General features: G+C 40.1%; 1 protein-coding gene across 7 annotated transcripts; it reads right to left on the reverse strand.

Moving 5' to 3' along the window:
• On the reverse strand, positions 1–25,301 carry GGNBP2 (gametogenetin binding protein 2). 7 transcript variants are annotated; one of them, XM_044994014.1, is made up of 15 exons: positions 25,181–25,301; positions 21,449–21,576; positions 15,912–15,992; positions 15,104–15,357; positions 14,163–14,261; positions 10,477–10,602; positions 10,245–10,358; positions 7,192–7,401; positions 5,901–6,075; positions 3,921–4,115; positions 2,829–2,979; positions 2,493–2,618; positions 2,257–2,399; positions 1,429–1,677; positions 1–666 (listed from the first exon to the last, which is right to left on the reverse strand). In XM_044994014.1, exons 2-15 carry the CDS (start codon positions 21,539–21,541, stop codon positions 463–465), a joined length of 2,220 nt encoding a protein of 739 aa, XP_044849949.1. In that variant the 5' UTR covers positions 21,542–21,576; positions 25,181–25,301; the 3' UTR covers positions 1–462. The 7 variants fall into 7 exon arrangements, with proteins under 7 accessions (XP_044849949.1, XP_044849951.1, XP_044849947.1 ...); XM_044994016.1 differs by lacking the exon at positions 25,181–25,301 and adding an exon at positions 22,990–23,144 and having other exon boundaries at positions 7,198–7,401; XM_044994012.1 differs by lacking the exon at positions 25,181–25,301 and adding an exon at positions 22,990–23,144.
• Positions 25,302–26,563: the final 1,262 nt, after the last annotated feature.

Raw genomic sequence — 26,563 nt, forward strand, 5'->3', positions numbered from 1 at the left:
GCATATTAATAAATATTCTTTATTTAAATTTTGCACATTGCGCTTTAACATATTACATCCAAAACATTTTGCAAATGGATGTCTATTTGTAAAATCTTATATTCAGCTCACTGTCATTCTGTACAGAATTATAGGTACAACATTACTTTGCCACTAGGTTGCTTTTTGTAAGTCTCACAGTAAGAGAAACATGTAATGAAAAGAGATGGCATAAATTATAAGAGAGGCTTGCACAGCTACTCAACTAAAGAAACAAGCCTGAAGAAAGATCAAAATTAACAAAATCAACTCCACCAACCTCCCCACCAGAAGAAAAAAAAAAAAAAAAGACAAGAAAAGAAAAAGAATCACATTGATTTTAAGATAAAATTTTGCCATAAGTCACTAAATTAAGTTTTTGAAAGAGAAGGCGCAGTAGTCATCTTGAGGATTTCAATGAAAGACAGAGCTATTTTATTGTATTTAGTTCGCTCCAGCCGTTGTCAACCAACCACTACAAATGGGCCTCTTGTGATCATTTAAGCGGCAGTATTTATTAAATTTCTCCTTCAGATGCTGTCGGTACTGTTCTCTATTGCTGTAAAAAGACTTGTTGTTTGCCATAAATGACTGTATTTCGTCTTGTGAGATAAAGATTTCCTCATCAGAAGTACATTCAGATTCATCCTACAAAGGAAAAAAAGGTAGTTCAAAACATGAATGTTGCTCTTCCAACATTGCACATTCCCTGTCATTTTACAAAGTAGTGTCTCCAGTTCAAGTTTCATAACTATGTAGTGTATTGCTCAAAGTCTACAGTTGCTCTGAACAAAGAATTGTCACATGGTGGCAACACACAAGTCCTAACTAGCTAGCTCAGTGATCTGGGTTTGATTCACAACGCTTTGCTACACGCTGTGTCAGAAGTAGTCTACTCAGCAGTGAACTCTAGCATAATTAAGCAGCAGCACCGTTGCACCTGAAAACAGAACAACACTCTAAAGTGAAAGATCATGGCAGTAATAGGGAACTTTCAAAATATGGAGAGATGCCTATCGGGGGGGGGGGGGAGGAGGAGGAGGAGGAAAGAGGGAAAAATTGTCTGAGAAAATCTGTGCTGGCACTCACATGCTACACAAGAGCACAGATGGTGCACACATCTTCATTACAAGATTGCCATTCTACCACTATTATTCCACTGACAACTCTTACTCAAAAACTAGAATTACAAATCTCCTATAAGGCTCTCTCACCAACATTTCAACATAAATCAACCAGAAACACAGAACACTAGGAGCAAGGTATGAGGAGCATCTTCAATTACCTCTTCACTGTGCCAACTCTTAACATACCACATACAGATTCTGAATTCCTCAGAACCTATCCCTAACACGAAAGAGTCAAAGCAGCAGGCTACGAACCCATGCCTTCAAATAAACTGTTACTTACAAGGAGTTCCACTAAGCTCTTGGCACCCTTTCCAGAATCAGGAACAAGTGATGTTTCTGTAGATTCTGCAAACTGTGACACATTTTTCCTGTGGTCAAACCAAGGCAGCTGCTGCCCATTTTTTTCTGAGTTACAGCAGCTTTCAGCATGGGTGTCTTTGGTCTTGTCAAGGTGAAACTCTGTGCACACAATATTTCCTGAGGTCTCATGGTTATTCGGATCTGCAATACAACTTCCAAGTTTCTGAATCTAAGAGTTAAGATAATTTACAATGAATTACTGGAAGTATTTTTTTTTTAAACCTGTAATATTGAGTTGATTTCACGATTGGGATACTAAGATTTGGTATAGACACTGACAATATTTCTTCATAAAGCAATATTTATAAAGGGGGTAGAAAAGACCAGTTCAAATGCTGAATACTTCGGATGACTGGAAATGGGCATTTGGTATGCTAGTTTACCGCCTTCACTAAAGCACTGTTGATTACGGGACCATGGAGATAACTAGCCTATCACAGATGTCTCCCACCTGAATAGGGCTGAGGTATACAGGAAGAAGAGAAGGCATAAGGGGAAAATGCACTACTAAAGTGTACAGGTAGCTGATAAATAACAAAAACCTTTTTTCAGCACTTAATCTGATACTTGCTTCAGACAAAGATTTTTTTGAAATGAGAAGGGGGAGGAGAGAGGAGATGAAAAGCCCACACCATCTTGCTTATACCTGTAGCATTAGCCACAATCCAAATTGGGTAATCTGCAATAAATATTTTTACCATACACGCATAACTAAGTTAGAATTCTAAAGTAAGCATTTGTCACTTACATGCTCATTTGAAGTTTTGCTTTTCTTTTTCTTCTTTTTGTTTTTGCCTTTTGTGTTATCCTCTTCAGAATTAGCCCAACATTCCACACAACTATCCCCATCCTCCTCTTTATCCTCACAGCGGTGGACACATGACTCATCACCTGTGAAAGACAGTTGATTTCCTCTCTCAAACATGTTTTCTATGCTTTCTATACACCGAGATAATGTGAACATTAAGTTCTTGCTGAACCTACCATTTTCGTCATGGTTACAAATGCCTTCAGTGCAGGCTACATCTGAACCCTCCCGAGATCCCGTTTCACTGCCCTCCATGCTAGATGAATAGCCGCAATCACTACCATTACAATGTGGAGATAAACCTGAGATGAAATGAGAAGTTACTGTAATCTACAGCAGAAGTTATAGGTTCTTTAGTTAGGGCTCTACAAACAAGAAGCTCTTAAGTTTTTAATTCATATTCTCTTACTTCTTCCAACTATTTTTTTAAAAGAGTAATTGAAAATATCTTCCCTCACCCTACATTAAATGGTTTTCAGAACAAACAGTTATGAAAAATAAGTTGAACATACCTTTCTTTATTTTAGGTGAACCCAAAAGAGTGCCACTACTAGGACAGGTACATGAAGTGCTTTCATTGGTAACAATTACTTCTACACAACTGCTAGTATCTTCTGTACTACCACAGGCTTTGCAACTATTGTCCATGAAGTCTGAGTTTTCCTTAGAATAAAAATAAAACCAAGAGAGGTATGCAAGTGTTAAAACAGCGAACTGATAACAGTCTATTTCTGCTTTCTTTAAATCTCTAGAAAGGACAGTCCTACCACAAGAGAAACTACTGTTATCAAATAAGGCTGTTAAATATCATGTTGCTTGTATCACTTCAAAAAGCAAAATATCAACCTTAAATAAGAGACATTTCCTTTCTTTCCCAGAATGTGGCCATAGAGAACCCTGTTTCCATCAATTCAAAGCACTTACTTCAATAATAGGTACGTTTACTGATAGCTAGATTCAGCAGCACAGGTCTTGAAGCCACTGTAAGGAAGAGTACTTTATGGTATGGCTACACTGCAGTTAAACACCCGTGGCTGGCCGATGTCAGCTGATTTAGGATTGCAGGGCTGCAAAACTGTGGTGCGTGGGCAGGGGTCCCAGTGCTTGGGCTTGAGCACGAGCCCAAACATCTACACCACAATTTTACAGTCCCTCAGCCAAAGCCCTGCAAGCTCAGATCAGCTGACATGAGCCAGCTGCGAGTGTTTACTTGCAGTGTAGCCATACCTTTAGTTTCCTTATAAAAGGCCATCATTGGTGGTACTTGTCTTTGAATAGCATGTAAATCCAGTGTTCTCTTTAGTTAAGTGATTTAAAAAAAAAAAGGTTATCATTACTTATTCAAATAACCAGCTAGATCAAGTAATTCCACAAATCATAGTTCTTATTTGAAAACTATTCCTTTACAAGAAGGGAAAAACTAGTCTAAAGAGGTATCACGTTTCCTTAGAGACACGCTTAAAAAAGTCCCCATCAATAAAAATAATAAAAAAAGACCACTGTAGAGTCCAACAATGTGATGAACAAGAGAACGCTGAGTGTTAACTCAAAATTAGTTATTCAATAGCAACAAACTGTTAAATCAGTCGATCAGCAATATTTACCTTCGCCTGACTTATTTCTTTCTCTTCTGTTGCCTGTAAGGGAGCAGGAATCTCACACACACATTTATTTTTCCGCCTATTCTTCCGTTTTTGGCGCTTCTTCTCTTGTTTAAGTTCTCGTACTCTTTCCTCTTCTGAAAACTCTTCACAGAGTTGTTCCAATCGACTAATACCCTGCACTTTTTCCACAGCCATCTGGTAATAAAATTCAAAGCCTGGTTAAAGGAGTTAAATCTAAACTCTAGCTTCTCCATTTATAAAACAGAAAGGGCAGTAAAAAGGGTATACTGGTAAGTCGTTTGTTCAAAGTGCCTTTGAGTCAATCATAGCACTATCACTCCCAATGCTTAAGGAAAATTGTCAATTCAAATGTGGCCCCAAATTTAGATTTTTGGAAAGGATGCGCCTATAAGACTTATGAATAAAAATGCATCAATATAAATTTTATTAAATGATTTAATTATTTCAAGAAATGTAAGTGGAAAGACTTCATGATCTTCGCTTTGCAGCACTGAAAACAAAGATTAGTGAAACAGATTTGTGAATTTTCCTTATCCAAAGTGAAAAGTGAAAGAGTAAAGCAAGAAAATTGATTTGGAAAGTGTTCTGTTTAAATAATTATGGTACAGTACTATTGCAACACAGATAAAAATGTAGTAGTATTCTCATTGGTACAGCTGCCTAGAGCATCAGCAAGATGAGAAATCTAAACCTTTAAAAAACAACATCAGAATCTTCCATAATGTATTTAGAGTTAAGAATATCACAGTAAGGGCTTGCCTATATGAGAACTTAGACAAGCATAACTCCCTATGTGGACACTCATCTTGGAATAGAATAAAAGTGGCTTTTCCTGGTTAAGCTTAAACCACTTCCAAACACAAGCTTTGGGGAGTTATATCAGTCTCACTATAATGGTTTATATTTACAAACTATCTTGTACTGGTATAACCTGCCCTTGTATACAGGCCCTTTGGGAAAAAAAAAATCACAGGAAGATTTAATTTTCAACAGTGTATTTTAACATATTGGGGGTGGGGGGGGGCAGGGAGGGAAAAAAAAGGGTTTTAGGTTTTTCAAGTGAAAAAAAAACAAAACAAAAACAAACCTGTCACATTAGGACTAAAAATCAGGCTCCCCTATAGCTGTGGTTTTTAAAGCAGCTCCCTCAATAGGGAATTGGAAACGCAAGGTACTAGTAATTTAGAGCCACATCTATAGCAACAAACAATTCTTACAAAATGCTTTGTAAGACCATAAGGTGGGAACAAGTTGAGCCTCAATCTGGTTATAACTTCACCCAATGGGGATTTTATCTTTTTTTCTTTAACTTGACACTTACAAGTTAAAGATTTTGGACACAGAACAGTCATTATGAAGAGGAACCAGCATAAAAGAAAAACCACATAATATAAAAGATGGAGAAGACAGAACTATTCCAATAAAAATACTGGAATTTTAGTGTCAAAGGCACTGAAGGATGCATGAGATCATGAGTGAGTGAATGAATGTTAAAAAAGACACTCAGATAAGGTTCTGCCCCAAATTTAGGTACTGTAGGTTTCTCCCCTCCCCCCAAGTCCTTAGACGTTTCCAGTGAACACAGTTTAGTTTGAATTTAGGCATTTTGCTATAGCATTTGTAATTCAAAGGCTACCCCATCCTTCCAATTCTTTACCATAGTTAAAACTAAATAAGGTAACCTTATTACAGCATAGCTAAAACCTGTAGCGTAGAGAAGATTTTACCATGTCCCTGTGACCCAGTTCACTGTAGAGAGTCCAGTGTACAGCAGCACTGGACTGGAAAGTAAAATAATGGTTGTGTTTCTCTCCCATTGTTCAAGCTGTATTTCATGTCAGAATGAAAACTATCATAAATGATAAAGAATTAGATAATTTTTGTAAGTTAATAGTTAATGTAAAAAACCTTTAGTTTAACTGCTCGGTTATAAGGCTTTAAACAGCCACCCATTTTTACCTCAAAACTCTTGCGTAAAGCATCAACACCAAGGTAAAAAAGCATCTGCCATGTTTGCTCTTCGGCCCGTAGCTTTTGCCAGATTCGGTGTAGTCTTTCATAAAGATGAATACCCAGGCAGGTCAAAACCTCTTCTTGGGCTATGTCTATTGTCTTAGCATGCCTTTCCCTTCGTCTGGAACAAGATTATACTGAGTTGGTTTGGAATATTATGAACAATGTATTGACGTAGAGATATGCACAGTATTAAACTATTCCTTTCATTAAGAAAGTCAACAGAAATCTATTTACTGTACATTTAAGGCAGTTGAACATGAACATTTCTATAGAACAATCTGAAGAGACATTTGCATAATCACAGTAATGCTTGTATAGAGTTCTACTGTGCTGCATGCAAATGCAAAATAGAAGGGACCAGAACAAAAATCTGAAGCTGCATCAATCGCTCTCATGACATGTTCATCTGTGCACAGCACCTTAAGGCTACATTGCATTTTCCATTCTGTGGCTTTTGAGGGGAGTTATCCCACCAGTACATGATTTCTACTGGTGGAGGGATATTGCAAGAGCTTTATCATCATTCTGAATATCAGTAGGGCACAGTTAAGCATTTGATTTTCCAGGATTTATCTAGTTTATAGTCTAGTGAGAATGTTAGTTGCACCTTTAAGAGAGACAAAGTAGGAAACAAAATGTTTATGATGGGGAATGCGAGTTTACAAATTACCTACCTTGCAATAAAGCAACTGTATCCCAGTACCAGTTTATAAACCGTTATTAAGAACAAGAATTTGGAACAGGATTCTTCCGCTTTTCTCACAACGCACTCAACAGTGAAGAAAAGTCTAAGTTATTCAATTTCAGAACTATATTACCAGTGGAAGATTTTAGGGCAGTAACTGAAAAATGTACAGTGGCTAAATTATTCTTTAAATTATGGATTTTATATATAAATTACTCAGTAAAAAACTTTCACTCAGGATTCCCTTTCTATTTCACATATCTTGAACACCTCAATGGGAAAGCAAGGCAGCCCTAACAAGTGAACAAAATTAATTTCAAGGCATTTAACAATTTCTTACAATTTTGCTTGTAGATTTCAATGAGCCAAGAGATTAATGAAATGTTCACTGCTTTGAAACACGATCATGAAGGTATACATCAAATACAAATGGTTACATCTAAAAATCCATTACGCAGCAGAGGCAGAAAATATCACTCTTGCAACATATGTTCAGAAATAAAATAAAGAAGCAAAGCGCTAGATAGCCCATTCTAGCAAATTACATACTCATACCCTCCTGCGAACTCTGGTTCAGCTCGACCCAAGAGATGTGCAATGAAGTCTGTTTCACAGCATACATGTATATGACGTTCATGTGGACAACAACGCAAACCCTCATAAAGTGCAGCACAATAGCCCTTTTCTTTGCTGCAGTCTAGTTCACCAATAAGAATATTGTATGCCCGGAGCACTTTATTTTTGCAGTCAGTGCAAAACCTATATTAAAATTAAAATAAAAAAACAGAAGTGAGTATTCTTATTGAAGTAGCAGTTTAAAACAGAGTTTAATACAATCATAAGAGTCATTTAGGAATAAAACAGTGCATACTACATTTATTAAAACTAGACCACTCTAAGTTAAGATATTTCAAACAAAAAAATCAAAAAGACTTACATGGATAACATCCAAAGTATATAATACATCTTACAATATAATGAAGTTGTTAATATGACCTTTCGTACTTGAGGGCATAACCCAACCACTAACTGTTAGCATTAGGAAGAAACTTCCTCTATAGACAGATAATTCCATATTGTCTATTACTGAGATTCCTGCAAAATACTGGATGAGATGAATCACTGGTCTAAGCCAGCACAATTCCTGTACCTTTAAAATTCTTTCCATCTATGGCACAATGTAAGTGACTTTGTAAGGGGACTTCAGAATATTTTAAGTAACTACAGTGAATAATGGAAGACATCAAAGAGTACATTTCTTATCTGGTATCTGCTGTGTAATATCAGCATTTCCACTATAAACTACTTTAGTGCCTTAGATTTTACTACAGCTAAGTGTACATATTAAACACATAAAATGTGTGCAAGTAGCCGCACAAGATGTGTAGTTATACAAGGTAGTTACTTCACCTTAAGTGTGTCATAAAACAGTGCACTAAGGGCTTTCAACCGCTGTGAAATGCATTCTTCACTTTTCTAAAAGTGCTAAATCTAAAAAAAATGCAACCAAGCTTAAGAAAACTATTTTAAGAGCAGTAATATTTGATATTCAAAGTTTTAATTATTCAAATGACTGACACTACTATTTAAAAAATTCTATGGTCTAAACTCAATGTGCTCCTAATTTAGTTTTAAATTCTGAAAAGTTGCATGCTTACTTATGTCAACTTTAGGTGGTATGGCGTTGTATCCCCTCCCCCCAAATAGTTTTATCTACTGAAAGACAATATTTTATAAGTCAACCACATTTCAATTGCTAAGCAGTTGCCCATTTAGATTCTAATTTTTATGTGGACAAGTGCAGGAAAATAGAAATATTAATCCAGGTTCCAGTAACATATTAGGCATGCCGCCAACTAAAGACTATTTTGAATTTTGTAAAAAGATTTAAGCTGTTTGTGACAGACAGGTGTTTTCATTAGTTTTATCAAACATTATGTTCCTATGATTTTAAAGGTTTTCTTTTCTCATAATACAGATTGGTACCTTTGGTAAGATAGCTACCACGCATGTGCAGTTATGATTTAGTGCACACTCACCAGTTGCCACACTGACCAGAATATTAAAAAACAGTCTTATATTTTCCTATGCACTAGAGATAATGGTGCCAAAGGATCATTAATAACTTTAAAAATAATTTAGATGCTATAGCAGCCCTAATTGAACACCCTTGCTTTCTCTGGTTTTGTTCTCATTGTTATTTTAAAAGTGTAAGCATAAAAGTAATTCCAAATTAAGACTACTAATTCTAAAATGGAAAGCAATTGTTAAGTTTGCTTAATGGCTCCCATAAATATTAGAGCAAAACAAGTTTTTATTGAACACATTTTTAGAAATATACTGCTGTAATAACCAGCCGGCTGATCAACAGATCAACAGGATTCTAACAGATGTATATGTTAAAAAAGTGCAGCAATTGCTCATTTAGGAAAGAATTCCGTTATATATTTTTCTAATACTTTTTATAAAGTGTAATATGCTATCAAGGACCTAAAAGGTCAAACAAGACTGGAAATACTGTTTTTATTAACTTAATGTAGAAAACAAGCATATTTTGATTGTTAAATATGGCTGATTTTTACCTGCTCTTTTAAAAGTATAACGGGAAACAGTATTGAGAAACTTTTACCATTATTTTGTTTTAATGGAACTCAATCTAGAAAGTTAAAACAATGGTCTGAAATTCTATCCAGGGATTGCCTTGTTACTACATTTTTATTAAATTGTGAGACTAAGTTACAAGAGCAATTTTAAAAGGTCAACCGTAGCACATTAATGTAGCCACTGTAAGGAATCTAATAGTCTCTCAGATCAAGAAATAGTTTTAGAAGTACTGCTCAATCAAACTGGGGGAGGGATAGCTCAATGGTTTGAGCACTGGCCTGCTAAACCCAGGGTTGTGAGCTCAATCCTTAAGGGGGCTATTTAGGGATCTGGGGCAAAAATCTGTCAGGGACAGTACTTGGTCCCAACTGTGGAGGCAAGGGACTGGACTCAATGACCTTTCAAGGTCCTTTCCAGCTCTATGAGATAGGTATATCTCCATATAATAAACTCAATAAAAAGGGGCACAGGGTGTAAACACGTGGAGTTTGATTCTTAAATTATCTTCTGAGAATAGCTTACATCAAATCAAATGCTGATGCCTCAGATTAGTCAACTGCCTCTGATATTTTTCTAATAGCTGCCACATGATAGTTTAATAGTTGCAAATAAAACTTCCACAATCTTTATTAACTGGGAAAAGAGAATGCCATTTCATATCTCAAGTGACTATGTCGCTAGAATGACAATACAAGTTACAGTATTGTACTAGCTAAAAATCATAAATGAAAAGTAAGCTAAGGCCTGATCTTAGGGTTCTACATTTCTCCTGCTATGACTGATTATTACTATCAAGCAACCAAAGAGTACATCTTGTTTTTGGTGTCTCACCAACTATTGCAGAACTCTGCAAAATTGTCAGAGCTTAACAAAGACCTTTTCAATTTACCTTTAATTTCAAACTGTATTCTTTATATACCTTGTTTCATGAGAGAGAGAGAGAATCCCCAGTATGTAGGGTATAAAGTGTAAAGAACATTTTAATTCCCTTAACTTACCTGTGTTTCCGCAGATATGTTTCTAATGTTTCTAAAAGACAACTAGAATCAATTAAAACTACTTCATCCCTGCATTCTTGGGACATGAGTTCCCACACATCCATCCAACAACCCCTGCAGAAAGAAACATAACATACCAATTAAAAACAAAAACTGCACATTAGTTTCTTTTGAGAGAGGGAGAAAGGAAAACAGTAGTGTTATTTTATTTTATTTTTTTAAATTATTTTACCTGGCAGCTCCCTGGAAAGGTCCATAGTGGAAAGTGATCCTACATTTGCTCTCCTTCCTGTTGTCTTCACTATTTTTCTTATCTGCACCTAATTTCTCTGTACTGATTGTGCTATTGCTCCCTTCACTGTAGCATAGTATTAAAAAAAATTACAGCTATATAATGTCTAGAGTAAACTAAAATGTTTTCTTGAAACATGCTATCAAAATCCTATAGTTCGCTAATTTAGTTTGAATCCTATATATTTCAAGATACAGGAAAGCATTGCACCTCCCAGAAAAATTATTCTTCCATAAAATTAGTGACAAGAACTATCAAATGGAATTTGCTTTCTGCAAGAATCATGATCTCAATGACAAGTTGTAGGTAACATTCCCTCCCCCACCCCCGAGTACCACTTTTGATGTACAGTATCTATAAATCTTTATTTCCACAGCAAACTGATACTTAGTTTGCAATCTGAAATTAAGACATGCTTCAACATCATCAACTACTTCAAGTTCAAAGCTAAAACACCATATTTCAGTTATCTTTAACAGCTTACATTTGCTGAAATAGTCAGCAGTTGTATGGCAGAGAACAAACAATTCACTTTTACTCAAGGGCTTGCTGACTCTTGGAAGTTTACCAAAATGGCTATTTGGGAACAATTATTCTGGGAATTTTATTTCTGTATAAATTCCAGCATTAATACTCCTATGGACAAAAAGGATTAATCTAAATCAGAAAAGGACGTGCTTATTCCAGAATAAGGGTAAGTCAACACTACACAAGCACTACAGCAGCACAGCTGCAGCTATGCCGCTCTAATGCGGACACTCACTACAACAATAGAAAGGATTTTCGGTCACTGTAGTAAATCCACCCTGTTGAGAGGCGGTAACTATGTCAACCGAAAAATTCTTCCATCAGTGTGGGACAACCTAACTATGTTGCACAAAGAGTGAATTTTTTTCATAGCCCTAAGAGATACGGCTAGGTCTACCTGAGTTTTAGGTGTCCACACTGGGGCTTTTGTCAAAAATAACTATTTTAGAACAGTTCTTTTGATAAATTTCCAAGTATAGATAATCCTTAAAACTGGAAGAGAAGTCCAAGTTATCTTCTGTGCCCCAAAAGGGAATGCAGTAATGATATGCCTTTTACAATTCAATACATGGTACGACTATAGGCTCCTAACTACTTGTCAGCCAATAACCACACTAGTGGACTACTTATACTAAATTTGTAGTTGTAATTACATTATTGAGAACTAATTAAAACTCCAAGTTCAATCATATATAATATGCATCATGCAAAGCTGTGATTATCTTATTTAAAGGCAAGGCTTCTTGCAAAGGAAAAATAAAATAAGTCAGAAGTTACTTTAAAGATCATTCACAACTATTTATTCTTGGAGAGACACGTACATTCTATCCCACCTCCTCAGTTAGGCTATTAATACATTTGCCTTCATTCAAAACTGCAGATTTAGTTGGGTTGATAGCAATATTGCTAGTAACTGATGATTTCTGTACTATATAATACTATAGTACTATATTGAGCAGTATATTTTAAGAGAACTGCAAGCTATGCAATTTAAACAGTCTACACAGGTTGTCTACATAAAGCATTATCTGACAGAGCTGGAAGCCTCAATTTGCATACCATGGATATATAGAGAGATATAAATAAATAAATGCGAGTTGAGAGCACTAAGGCAAAATTTTAATTACGTTCACGTATGAACCATTTTGTTTCATAATCCTCTTTGGTCTGACTCACCCTGAGAATAAGATATATATTCATTTATTGGAGAAAAATCTGCTTTTGAGGATTCATCTTACAGAAATCAATGTGCAAAAGAGTCAAGTTGTTTTCATGTTCCCTTGGATTTGCTATATTACTCTAGCTTCTATACCTCTGCTTATGCAACAAAACAGTATGTACTACCAATTATATTTCTCTTTATTGAAATATTTAATCTGGTCAGAGATGGAACTAATGACTAGCTACTATTATCTCAAGTTCAAGACACACGGAGTTAAACAAAACAACACAAAAAAAATGTTATTTCCCTCCTTCCATTCAGCCTCAAAGAATGGGCATAATAAATGAAAGACAAGTTTGTGTAACAAAATCTGAAACTTCTGCTCAAGCTCTGACGTGTTGTTGTTTACTCTGCTAAAGACAGAACACAACTGATAATGACAAGGTTCCAATACATTCCAATGAGGGATAACATTCTCATAGACTTTATAAAGGCCAGAAGGGACCATCATGATCATGTAGTCTGACCTCCTACACATTGCAGGCCCCAGAACCTCGCCCAACCCACCCCTTAATAGGCCCGTAACCTCTGGGCGAGTTAGTGAAATCCTCAAATCATGATCTAGACTTCAAGTTACAAAGAGTCTACCATTTACTCTAGTTCAAACAAGCAAGCTTCCAAACTGTAGAGGAAGACACACACAAAAAAAGGGTCGCTGCCAGTCTGACCTAGAGAAAATTCCTTCCTGACCTCAAATAGGAGGATCAGTTAGTTGACAGAAATATAAACAATCACTTTTAGCTCAGATTTTCACAACAGTAGAAAACAATTATCGGAACGTTCTGTGCAACAGTTAACTACTTGCATATATAAAGACTTATTTAACATTTTATTTATAGTAGTGCATAGATTCCAGTAAGTCTGGGACCCCATTATGTAAATCCTTTATGAATAAGAAAGGACAGTCCTGGCTTCAAAGAGCTTATGGAGCTATTCCTAGGAAAGACCTGGTAAAAGAGGGGATTTTCCTCACAATTACGCAATTTTTTGTGAGGATAACAAAAGTGACCTCCCTCCCCCAAATTCCCCCCCCCCAAAAAATCAGCAAAAAATTATTTGTCAAATTAAAAAAAAATGTTGACCATTATGTTTATACTGTTAGCTTGAAACAATATTTCATATCACTAGGTTTAAGATGTACATGCATTGGCTGGAGTGGTTAAGTGGACTGGATAAGTGAACATATCTGGATTTCAAAATAAACATTGAGCTAATATAATGAGGTTCACAACACTGTACAATTGTTTCAGTTTGACAGCAGACTGAAACCCCCCCCAGTAAATTGGCTTGCAAGGGTAACAGTAATAGTGTAAGAGAGCCATAAAAGTGTCACTGTTTAAGTGAAAGACAGACTTTGCTCTATTCTCTGCAAGTGTTCACCTGAGCTGGCTTTCCAACCATGTTTAAGAACAGCTGCACACTTCAATTTAGCTCCATCCACAATGCTATACATATTTTAAAAATATATATGCGCTTTAAAAAATATGGTTTGAAAGCAAATATAGATGGGGCCCAAATTAGTCATAAAACAAGTCTTCAAATCAGATTTTCCGGGTGAAGATCTCTACTCTCAAAGTTCACAGACATGAAGTTACAGCAGTGGAATACAAACTTCAAAATAGTTTTATAGCTATAAAATTTTGCTTTTGCTAGGCTGCTAAAAGGGTTTTAGACCTATGCATGCAGTTCCATACTGCATATTGCTGGTCCCCCACTTCTCTGCCTACAAAATTCAGATAGACCTACAGAATTTTCAGTATCTCTTCATGATAACAAACTGAGGGAAAAATACTCATCTATAATTCCGTTCTTTGAACATTTTTAGATTTTAAGGTACTCACACAGACATAGTATCCAAGTTTTTTTTTAAACTTACCCCAAAGGTTTTGGCTTGTGCGTGTCTAGGGAGTGCAACTGACATCTCTTGTTCTTCTTACTTTTTGGAATTGCATCTATCATATCGTTTAATTTGGACCTACGTAGACATTTCAGAAACTACTTTTAAAATTAAAGTTACAATTTTGTGAACAAATCCTTACAAGATTATCCAACAAAAATTAGATGAAGACAGCCTGTTACAGACACTATCAGAGATACAAATACTGTTCCACTCTTTTATTAACTCTAAGCTTTTCTTCTTCCTGCTTTCATTACCACCTTTGCCTATATAATGTTTCAGGCAAAGGAAGGGAGGGCAGTAGGCATTTTCCCAACCAACCATTCTAGCAAGCAACATGAACCATAGTCCAATATGCCATCCAGACACAACTATGCCTTTATTGAAGATACTAGAAAACAAAGCCTCTTCTATGTCTAAGTCCAACCTTTTCTACACTAAAGGATTCCTTCCTCTCACCCCACCTGCAAACTTACTGTGGTATAAGATCACAAGAAAATATCATTTGTTTTAATGTTTACAATCTAGAGAAAAAGGAAAATCCTGTTCTACTGCAAACACTCTTCCTCTAGACATGCCAACAAAAGTCACATATGGCCATTTGGAAGCCACTGGCTAAGAATCTTAATTCTAATCCTGAATCCTTTTTGCAGATGACCAGTTGAAAGAGCAACAAATTCAACTGGTCATCTGAAAGATCATCAAGTTTAAACGTTAACAGATCACACAATTTCTAGTTCAGCTTGCTTTCAAGTTAATTTGGTATCTGATCACGGTGCCAATAATACATTTGTGTCTGTACCAAGAAACCTTGGCAAAACATACATGCAGAAGTTAGCTTATTTCTTTCAGAAAGGGGCATGGAAAGAATAAGCTGAGTGACTGCATTTTGATGTATCACACTAAGAAGTTTAACTTACCCATGCACATAAAATAGAGTATAAAGCTTCTTTGCATCAGTCATACAGCTTCGAGTTACAGAAAGGACCCCCTTTTGCCCTACTGTAAGGGGCTCAAGTGCTGGATTTCCAGACTCAACAAGCTGGGAAAACAGACGTTCCACACTACGACGACAGCCAACACATGGGACAAGCTGAGAAAGTGCACTCAAGACTTCACGCGATGTCACCATCATGGCAATATTTAGATCCTGCTGTTTAAGCATACTATGTCGCTGAGAGAGAGAAAGAGAGAGATGCAATGAATTAAGATTTCTAAAGGGTTGGGTTTTAAGTTATTATAGAATTCTAGACTTTCACAGTTTTCTCCTTTCAAAATACCTTCGTGTATATTGTCTGATGTTCAGAAGTGACAAATATATTTATAATTGAATAAACAGATTAGCAGCATCCTGAAACCAAATAATGGATTAAAATAGAATTAGGAATCAGTTTCTGTAAAGTATAGTATACAAATACACACGGACAACCAGATGTCACCTTGCTAAAAGTTCTGTTTTAAATAACATGGTACTTCATCTTTGGAAAGAACAGCATGTACATAGAGGAGCAACAATTGCAATGGGACAAAAGTGTAATGTATCCAGTGTCTTTTGGCGCTACTGCCTGAGAGGCATTTCACTGCACATCAAGCTAGCAATGTACTTTATCAACATGGTGACTGATACACCTTTGAAGAAATAAAGTACCATAAAGCAAGTAACCAGAGAAAGTAAAATCTGGAAAATGGATTGTTTAAACTGACAGGAAGTTAAGGATTGTGTCTTACCTGAATGAACTGCTTTAATTGTGCACCATTATTCTGATGTCCATCAAGGTTTAGCACATTATCAGGAAATTCCATCACCATCTAAAGAAAAAAAAAAAAAACACCTCTCAGAACACAAAAATTCAAACATAATCCAGACCTGACTTTATTCTACTTCCTTTTTAAAAAATGCATGTATAGTTGCCTCTTGAATCCTCATTCTTCTCACATTACAATACTGGAAGCTTTAAACATAAAAGAGTACTCCATATAAAGGTATCAGTACGGTCAACAAAGCATTCAACTTTGTCTTGCTGCTCTAGAAGATACTTTAGAACATGTGCTTTTCTAAAACATTTCTTTAGGAAGTGGCAACAATCATTAGGTTAGACAGCAATATTTACGTTACTAATATGATCTACAACAGTGGTTCTCAACCAGGAGTCTGGGGTCTTCTCCTGGGGAGCCGCAAGCAGCTTTCAGGGGGTCTGCCAAGCAGGGCCAGTGTTAGACTCACTGGGGCCCAGAACACAAAGCTGAAGCCCCACCACATGGGGCGGAAGTTCAGGGCCATCTGAGGCTGAAGCCAAACTTAGCTTCGAGGGCATGGGGCCCCAGGAAATTGCCCTGCTTGCTACCTGCTACTGCCAGCTCTGGCTTTTATATGCAGAAAACCAGTTGTTGTGGCAGAGGTGGACCATGGAATTTTTAATAGGGGGGTGTGGGGGCTGGCTCAGAAAGAAAAAAGGTTGAGAACCCCAATCTACAATACTTGAAACAGTGCTTCAATTAAAAAAACCAAACAAATTATTGCAAGGCATTATATCAAGTGATCCAATAGATCAGGGCAAAGGTGGCACGCAAGCTGATTTTCAGTGCACACACACTACCCGGGTCCTGCCCATCGGTCTGGGGGGCTCTGCATTTTAATTTAATTTTAAATGAAGCTTCTTAAACATTTTAAAAACCTTATTTACTTTACATACAACAATAGTTTTGTTATATATTATAGACTTATAGAAAGAGACCGTCCAAAAATGTTAAAATGTATTACTAGCACGCGAAACCTTAAATTAGAGTGAATAAATGAAGACTCGGCACACCAGTTCTGAAAGGTTGCCGACCCCTGCAGTAGATCAACTACAGAAAAAAAAATGGAAGCACATGTATGACAGTTTAACCACTTCACAGTCTATTCTTGCAAAGTATCAATTTTAAGAACATATTAATTTAACAAGGTATTCCAAAGGCATTTACATTGCTTTGAATGACTGTAGCTGCAATTCTCAAGTGGTTCAAAGCAAGATGTTAAACTCTCAGAGCTATGTGATAATTGGAACAATATTTCATATTATGTCTTGCCTAATTACTTACCATGCAGCATGGAAGCCAAAAGCTGGAAAAATAAGGTGATGTGGTATTCACTTATGGTGCCATTTGCTAGCGGAGAGCCAAACAACATTACTGTTGTTTAAATAATGAAAAGCACTAAAATCTATTTTGCACCCAAAAACCCAGCAAAATATTTTCTTGTTTATAAAGTGCAAGTTCCCTCAACCCAATTAGTATTATTTTAAATGTTGATATATCATGGATTGGGAGTTTCAACAGGAAATTTGTTCTACCATTTTAACAAGGGTGCACAAATATTTTGTCTGGAACATAAAAAAATAATTTTGCCAGCTGCAGTTAAGAGAACACAAGTCTCTTCCTTTAGTATTCAAATTGCTATTCTCTGCCTTCATCCCATTCCACAAGGGAGATAGGACTGGACTCCTTCATAGGTACATTTAAGATACGTCTCTTCAAAGTTCCTCCAATGTGTATCACAGATAGCAGAGCAGATGCAGAAAACTAATCTGTTAATCTTTTGCAGGCAGTCCAAGTTTTGCATTCCTTTAATTTAAACACTATTTATTTAACAAATGTAACATATTACAATTCCACTCTTACTCTAGTAGCTTACCAAATAACTACAACTAAATTTCTTCCTCTTATTACCTATGGGCTTTAATTTCATTTAACATACCAATACAGCTAACCATAATTACTGAAAGGACTGATGCCGCAACTGGCTCCAGGTGCATGGATCATTGAGTCTTCACAGAGCCCCGCTAAAGTAAGTAAGGATCAGCCTGCACAGATCTCTTTATGGAATCATGGCATGCACCAGTTCAAATTCAGTCCCAAATTTAGATTTTTTTTTTTTTTTTTATTTAAAACAAGGATGTTTCTATGCAATGGAAAATTTTTTAAACAAGAAACCTGCTTCAGTGTTTGCATTTCAAAGTGCACCATGGAGAGGGAAAGAAACACTGACTAGAAAAAAAAGTGAAGTTTGGTTAACCAATTTTCATTTTCCAATAGAGAAATGCAGAGAAGTCAAATTCAGTTTCAGTGAGCTAACTTGTGGGGGAAAAACCCTGTAATTTAACAGAAATCTGTTGTTACCATCCCTTTAAATTGGACTAATAGCTGAACTAACATGTCAGCTCTAAAAATGAAGTAGTTTGCTTCCATTTTCCTTTTCACCAACTCTTTTGCTTCTTTAATTGGCTAGAGAAGAGGGGAGCAATCTTCTGAAATCCTCATTCTACTTCTGCTTCCCCCAGCCCCACAAATACTGAAACCAACTCCAGAGCACTGATGTATCTCCCTTTAGAGCCAGCCAATACTGCTCTTTCAGCTAGAAAGAGATTTACTTGAATGATATTTGTTTTCCCAGCCTTGAAAGCACCTTTGTCCCATTCTAATATGTGCTAACATTAGAACACTAATGCTTCATTCTATTTTTTATGGGATTCGGTTTAGTACCCCTGTGCCATTTTTCTGTCCCTCCTTTGGTCCCACTTTACATGCCTTTGTGGTCCATGACACTGAGCAGCAGCACATCAATTTTTGGTGCAGGATTGGGGGTTTCCTATATTTACTATGTTTGCATAGTGCCTGACACAATGGGCCAACCTGGTTGAGGCCTGTAGGTACTACTGGACTATAAATAATTGTTCCCTGCACCCTGCATATATCCTCTGCCAGTTAATGCCACATATGGTATGCAATCATGCTGCACAAAGCAATTTCCACCATCCACCTGAAACTGACAATCTTTGTCAGTGTTGATATCATACTCCAACTGAGAATGTGCTATGTACCAGCATGTTCTGCTGCTATTAGTGAAGAAAGGCCAATATGTAATTTCTGTCTTCCACCTCAATATCAGAGGAGACCCTCCAAGGCACCTGAACAGTACAGTGAAACTGTCAAAGATCAAGTCAGTTCAAGAGCTTTTGGAAGAAGTTCCATGTACAGGAGCAACAGCAACCACTGTCAGTTCCTGAGGTACTGAAATGGAAGAGCAGATCCCCACAGTACCAAATCAAACCCATTCCCTCTAGAAATCATATAGGGTATGTTATTTTAATAAACTGAAAAGGTATTTTAAATTTTCAGCAATTTCTCTTTATGAGAGGACAGGACACCTAAGATAGTGCACTGTTCATTTAAGGGGGTAAAATGATATTGCATCTGTTCAGCTTCTATGCCACTTTATCATTATTCCAAGATGATGTAGTAAGTTTCTACCCCATTTTAGTTCAAACACACATTTACCAATTTGGGGTCATTTTGATGCTTTGTTTCTTATATTCTAACTGAAATTTAGTTTGCATAATGACTTACACAGATGCAGACCTTCTCGATCATCTATGTTTTTAAGTAAGTTTTTGATGGGTTACTACAAGCCTGTTTATATCAAATTAACACACTTATTTTATTTTTCTGTTTAAGTTAAAAATTAAAGCACTAGAGCTAAGCTTTGCAGACAGCTGCAGAACATGCACTACTTTTTCTTAAGTATCTGAAAAAGTATTATAGATACTTAAGACCTAGGGGAAAAAATATCAAGGAGACCACCCAACTACTATTCCCATTACTGTTAAAGAGAAACTTCCAGCATATGTAGAAACATTAATTTTTGTAGGACTCAATAGTGATAATGGAATGAGAATTGGACCAATAGTAATGTCTGTATAAGTACTGTCATTCTCATTATATAGAAATACCTTTCATCTAAAGGCATCAAAAAACAATTTACAGCTATATACAGGAACCTCTTCAATCACAACTGTAGCCTACCCTCGTTTAAAAGCGACAGTCTGATGGCACTGAACAACACTAACCGTTTAGGACAGGAAGAGAAAAATATTTCAGCCCACTAAAATAAGAAGAAATTTTAGGTAAGCAAAATTTAAATTACCCAAATTGTGACTTAGCCAGGACAGCAAGACTTCCCTGGCAAGTCTGTATTTCGTTTTGGTCATTATACTTCAAAAGACCAAGGAGAAATAGAAGAGGTGTAGAGAGGTAACAAATGCTTAGAAACAGAAAGAGCCTTTCATATGAAGAGACTGAACTATTTAGCTATACAAAATACTTAATAGCTAAAATACAGCACATCAGGCACTCCTGTTCATGGTCTCATAATATAAGCCAGGATAATCACCAAAATAAAAAAAAACAGGAATTTAACACAGATAAAAGGAAACTTTTTACACAATGCATAATTAACATATAACATCCACTGTCACCAGATATATCAAGGCCAACAACTGAACAGGCTTAAAAGAGAGGACACTAATATGGATGAGACTATCCACAGTTCCATTACATTGGATAAAAATAAAATTAGGGATAAAGTTTCATGCTTCATAGCTAAGGCAAATACTAAACAGCTAGTGTTATGAAGACATCTCCTCTAAACTGTGGTACAATGTGCCTATACATTCAGTTAATTTTCTTGCACCTTCCACTGAAGCACCCAACACTTAGTCAGAGAAAGGCTCCCAAACCAGAGCCCCCCAGATTACATTCAGTTAATTTTACTGCATTCACCAGACAGGGGAAAGGAAAAAGATTTATACAATCTGTAATAAACCACATGACTGTAGATTTTGAACATCAGAATAGAGCATTGAGAGACAGGACAACCAAACCATCAAGCAATTACAAGGAGAACTGTACAAAGGACAATGTTCTGATGCAGAACCTAAACATCAACATCCCTAAATTGTTTTATTTTAAATGCAAATGTACCACCAATCCACTTAATCCTCTTGTCACTTATTTTAAAATGTGATTTATATTTGGCCAACCTCGTTTGTTACCTTAGTTTCATGATTCACTAATTATATTAATCCTACATTATCTAAAGATGGCTTTGCCTTACTTTTGGGTAGGCTGAGACACATGCCTACCACTTCTTGGAAATTGGACATACACAGGCCCCAAATAAGCAAAAAGTATTTTCTGATTTTGTCATCTATATTTTTCTAAAAAAGTCTGGTGAAAATGCATTGCTGCGTTAAGCATAAGTGACTCAAAGCATTATCAATTCCCAAAGATTATCGCATTGGGAGAACTCAAAGGAGGAGCCTAAGAGGCATGTCTAAAGAAAGAGGCCTCGCCTAGGAATTGCAACATATCGTCTGCCTATGTTGTAACTGCTAAGTGCTCAGCTAGATACATGGAGATTAGGTGTTACTTGTACAACAGACACTCACTGTAAGGGTGTCATCTATGTAGAGGGGGATCTGCCTCTTTTCGAAGGGGAATTCCTCCTCCCCGTCTCTGCAAACTGCAGCCAGCCGCGCCATCTCTGCTGTTGCTGCTGCTTCCTCCTAGCTTCAGCCTGCAAACAGCCAAGCCCCAGAGAGGTAAATAAGAGCTCTGGTTCTACAAAACACTTTCACCAGCAGGGAAATGAGTCCGCGTTATCGGATCGCCTGATTCAACACACTAAAGCGTCCATTAAAACAATCTCAGCTTTCCAAGCACCGATACAAAGAGACACCCTCTGCCCAGCCCACACCCGTGTTCTGTGGTCAGGTCACTGTTTCTGGGTCTAGAAGAAACGGAGACGAGACGGGACTGGAGGTGTAAAGACTGGGAAATGCGACACAGCATGTGGGCGGGGGCAGCAGGGCTAGGGAGGAGTCAAACCTTGACCCGCTAGTGGGGTTGAACCCAGCCAGGGGGAGGCGCTGCGGCCGAACATGGAAAGTCTGTCCGTGCCCGTCAGGATCTCACTAGGACTCAGCCCCCTTCCCGTGGGATCACTACGGCCGAGGAGGGGGGGAAGACGAATGCGCCCGGCCTGTCAACGGGCCTTAACTCCAGCACACACCGGGGGGGGAGACCGGGAGGATCCGCCCATCCCTGAGTGGGGCTCAGCCCCTCCTCGGAGGCGGCCAGCACCGTGCAGAACCCGCCCGCTCTGGGCACGGGGTGCCGCTCAGCAGCCGCCCCGCCAGCGCGCTTCCCTGCGCGGCGGTTATGTAAGGAGCGGAGCGGGGGGAGGTTCCCGTCTCCTAAGCACGGACCCCCCCGCCCGCACGGGGACCCTTCCCCTCCCTCGGGCCCCGTCCTCCGAGGGCGCCGCCGCCCCCCTCGGGCGCAGACCCCGCCCCGCATCTGCGAGGGGGGGGGATCCGCTCCCTTAACTGCCCCCAGCAGAGACCCAGCCCCCGCCAGCTCAGAGCAGCCTCGCCGCCCCGGGGCCCAGCAGCGCCCTGCGCCCGCCGGCAACCAGAGGTCCCACCCCACCCGCTCAGGCAACTCCCCGGCCTGGGCGCCGACGGGGGCAGCTCAGACCGGAGCCAGCCGGCGGGCAGGGATGGGGCGCTCCCCTCTCGTCAGGCCTTCCCCCTCCCCGGCCGCCTTGCGCCCGCCGCCTCCCCCGTCACCCTCCGCGGGCCCCGCCAGGCCGCCCCGCTCGTCACCCGGGGGCCTTTACCGGCTCCTGAGCGAGTCCGCAGCCTCAGGCGCTGTGACAAGCCAGCGGGCGGACCGGGCCCCCGCTACAGCCTCTCCTCAGAGCCACCCCCTCCCCGCAGGCGGCGGCACCACTCCGGCCCCGCCTACCTCTCGCGAGAGAGACCGCGGCCTAACCTCCCCCCTCCGCCCCAGCCTAAGGAGACCCTCACCCGGGCCTAGGCCGCCGCCTCCACCCCTGCTACCCACTACGGGCCCAGGCTCTTCCTGCCCCGGGGCGGTAGAGCGAGTGACCCGCCCAGGCCGCGCCCCGAGTCCCGCCGACCTTTACCTTCCGCCACCGCCTTCTCCTGGGCCTCCGAGCTGGGTTCGGCGTTAACCGGGGGAATGGGGAGCCTCGCAGGTGTCACAAATACCCGCCGGGCCCAGCGCCCGGCTCCCTCCGCCGCCGCCGCCGCGGGAAATAGTCCGGCGGGGGGCGGGAGTCAGTGCTCCGCTCTCGGGGTATTGGGGCTAGTGTCCGGTGCGCCGCTTGAGTGTGAGGGGACTCGGGGCAGTCCCGGGTCCGGGACAGGCGCGGGGGCAACGCCCGCGAGGAGAGATCAGTCCGCCCCCTCCCCGTCTCCCCTGAGGAGATGCTCTCCCCTCTGTCCGGGTAAGGGGGGCACCTCCCTCTGGGAAGAGAGAAGGTGGGGGGCACCCCCCTCTGAGGGGACCTAGAGAGGCAGGGGCTCACCTGAAGAGGGTACACACCCAGTGAGGGGGGCCTCCTGGAGAGTCAGCTACCGGTACTTATCCACCTCTGCGGGGACATAGTACCAGGCACCTCCCAGAGACACCCCTGACTTGGAGGCTTTGGTTATGGCAGTAAAACTGCTAGCAAAATGCTCCAGTGTGGACATTGTTATATTGGTATTAAAATGCTTCTACTGGTGTCATTTATGGAGTTCCTCTGGCTATAGCAGTTATGCTGGTATAACTGTGTCTACACTAGGGCTTTTATTGGCATAGTTATGTTTGGTTAAAAAAAAAAATCACAGCCTCTTTGACCAACATAGCTATGCCAGTAAAACTTTTACGTGTAGACCAGGTTGAAGGCCCTGTCTTGAGGGGGTAAAAGGCTGGGAAGGTTTTCCATCATGTTAGCTGAGTCCGGTTGGCTTAACAGAGTTGAAAATCTCTCTTAATGCCCGTGAGGACACAAACTAACATGTCTGAAGCTGTGCTATAGCCTAAGCTGTCCCTTGAGCAGTTTATCATGGGTTACAGGCATGACATTTGCCTTGTCTATATTAGATTTGTCTAGCATGTTCCAAGATCACACCTTTAAAAGCCAGCTCTAGATGAGGTACTGAGCTATACCACCACCTGTTAATAGGTCATCTTTTGTGTTTGCCTACATTATACATGTATTAACAGGGTTTTTCAGTCAAGTTATGCTAACTCTTGAGCTAACACAATTGAAAAACACTCCCTTGCTCAAAACAGGGCCTAAGGGGAAAGGAAGGACTGCCTCTCAGAAATACACACATATCCCCAACCCTTGAAAGAAGACAGGTAAGGCCAGGGCAGTGAGCTCCACCCCAAGAAGATAGCTCTGCACCTCTGGGCTTGCAGCATTAGTTATGAAAGTAAAAAAATTGCTTGAGCTGGCACCTCTTCCATTACAAATTAAGCACTGGGTGAGACCCTCCCTCCTAAGGGAAATGAAGAGGGTAAGGTGAAACAGAAATTAGAAAGCTAGTAAGGGAAGGAGAGAGAGTTGGGGGCTAAAAAGAAAATCCCTGCATTATATGTGACTGCTGATAAAGGTAGAGGTGAAAATCAGTGTGTGTGGGATAGGGGTTAAAATAAGAAGTAGGTTTAATTCCCACCTGAAGACTATTTGCAGTGTCACCTGGGACAAGTCAGTTAACTTCTCTAGCCTTGTGTACACCAGGAAAAATAGCTGTTGCTGCTAACAGATATTACAGTAGTTGCTGCTGAACATGATTAGACTGCACGTGTAGGCAGGAGAAGACTTGTTCAGAACCATTTCCAAAACCATGGCTAAAACGTATACAAACATCAGAATGAAATCTCAGAGTCTTCTACCATGATTATCCAGGCCCTGTGCACCCTAGCCTAAATTTTCCAGCGGGGTCTTTGGATTCTGCCATATGCTGGTGCTGCAGACTGGAAACTCATTTAATTTCTCATTAGAAAGCTATGAGCAAAAAATGACCCAATGCCTTGTTCACATTGTGCCCAGCTTCTCTTGCATCTTCTTAAATTATCACACAGAAGTTAACATGAACAGCTTTTTTGATCAAAGAACTCTGCTTTGCATTTATTGTTTTTTTTTAAACACAACCTGCCCCTCCCCAAATATGGTTAACTATCTGTAACTATTCATGGACTAAACATTCGGTCCTAAAAACTATGCCAATTGCCTCAGACCAGAAGTTGTTATGCTTGTTATTGACAATAAGTAACATGAATTAATTTTGGCACTCTCACTAATTCAGTGATGAATGACTTACTTTATATAGCTTTAAAAATGGATGACTGATCCATGATGTGGAGTTCTGCCATCTTCCACCTACTATGAATAGTTCATTGTTGGGACTGTGACATCAGAGATAAGAGCCAACCCCATCCCCTATTTCATCATTTATTTGCATACTACAATCCTATTGGTTTACAGGGCTCAATTGTTAGCCTCTTTCATTACAAACCAAACCTCCAGTCCTGCAATCAACAGCATGCTCCTGGAGTTGAACCCATGTTGAGTCAACGGGGCACTGCATAGATACAGCAAGCCTCCTCTAGGGTCAGGAGCAGCGCCAGGGTTTCTGGCGCCCTAGGCAGAATTCGGGGGGCGGCATTTTGTGCACTCCCCATGGGGCGCGCGGGAGATTCCGGTTCTGCTCCCATCGCGCGGCCGAAGAAGGACCCACCCCCGAAATGCCGCAGGCGACAGCAGCAGTCATTGAGCTGCTCAATTGGCTGCCGCTGTTTCCCATCACAGGTCCTTCTTTGGCGGCGCAACGGGAGCGGAACCGGAAGCTCCCGTGTGCCCAGTGGGGAGCGCACAAAATGCCGCCCCCCGAATCCTGGCGCCCTAGGCGACTGCCTAGGGTCGCCTAATGGAAGTGCTGGCCCTGTCTAGGGTACATCTATTCATCAATTAAAAAATATGGTTGGCCTAGGTCATCTGACTCAGTCTGCAGGGCTGTAATACAGTAACTTACCACTTAACGTTTCAATCTTAGGTCCCTGCTCAATTACATAACATGCTCCATTTAAAATTGTGTAATGCTTTGCTATAATGTTGTTTGGCTGCCTGTTTTGTCCACAGCTGGCAGCCTCCATCAGCTCCCCTAGCCCCCCTACAAAGCCTTCTCCCCCCCCCGCCGACAGACCCCAATGATCAGTGCCTTCCCCCTCCTCCTGCCCATGGCAATCAGCTGGCTTGCAGCATTCAGGAGGGAGTGGGGAGGAGCGAGGACTTGGCACGCAGGCTCCCCCTCCCTCCCCTGTCTCTTGAACACTGCAAACCAGCCATGGGCAGGAGGGAGGAGTGAGGACAGCGGCATGCAGCATAAAGGAGGAGGAGGGGGGAAGAAGAGGAGGATTAAGGGTGGGGGCTTGGAGGAAGGGGTGGCGTGGGCAGGTCGAGGGTTGAGCCCCCTGCCCCTGGTGCTTACAGAGTAGGGGAAGCTGCCGCTGCTACTGCACAACATGCTTCTCCTAGCCTACAGCCTCCTTGCCTGCCTCATTGTCTCCAGTGCCAGTGGGCTGTGCCTGTGTGGGGTAAGGTAGGGGCACCTCGCAACTATAGTACTGTATTGGAAATAAAAATTTCCCTGGAACTTAACCCCTCCCCCTATTTACACTCATTCTTATAGGGAAATTGGATTTGC

This window comes from Mauremys mutica, chromosome 19, assembly GCF_020497125.1.
Source record: "Mauremys mutica isolate MM-2020 ecotype Southern chromosome 19, ASM2049712v1, whole genome shotgun sequence".
NCBI lineage: Eukaryota > Metazoa > Chordata > Testudines > Geoemydidae > Mauremys > Mauremys mutica.

Excerpts from the sequence above, each read along its gene's own strand:
- GGNBP2 (XM_044994014.1), bottom strand. The coding sequence starts at position 21,541 with ATGGCGCGGCTGGCTGCAGTTTGCAGAGACGGGGAGGAGGAATTCCCC. Across the intron at positions 15,993-21,448 it reads ACATAGATGACACCCTTACA|ATGGTGATGGAATTTCCTGA; the intron begins GTGAGTGTCTGT and ends TTTTTTCTTTAG. Across the intron at positions 1,678-2,256 it reads GCAAAACTTCAAATGAGCAT|ATTCAGAAACTTGGAAGTTG; the intron begins GTAAGTGACAAA and ends CTTAACTCTTAG.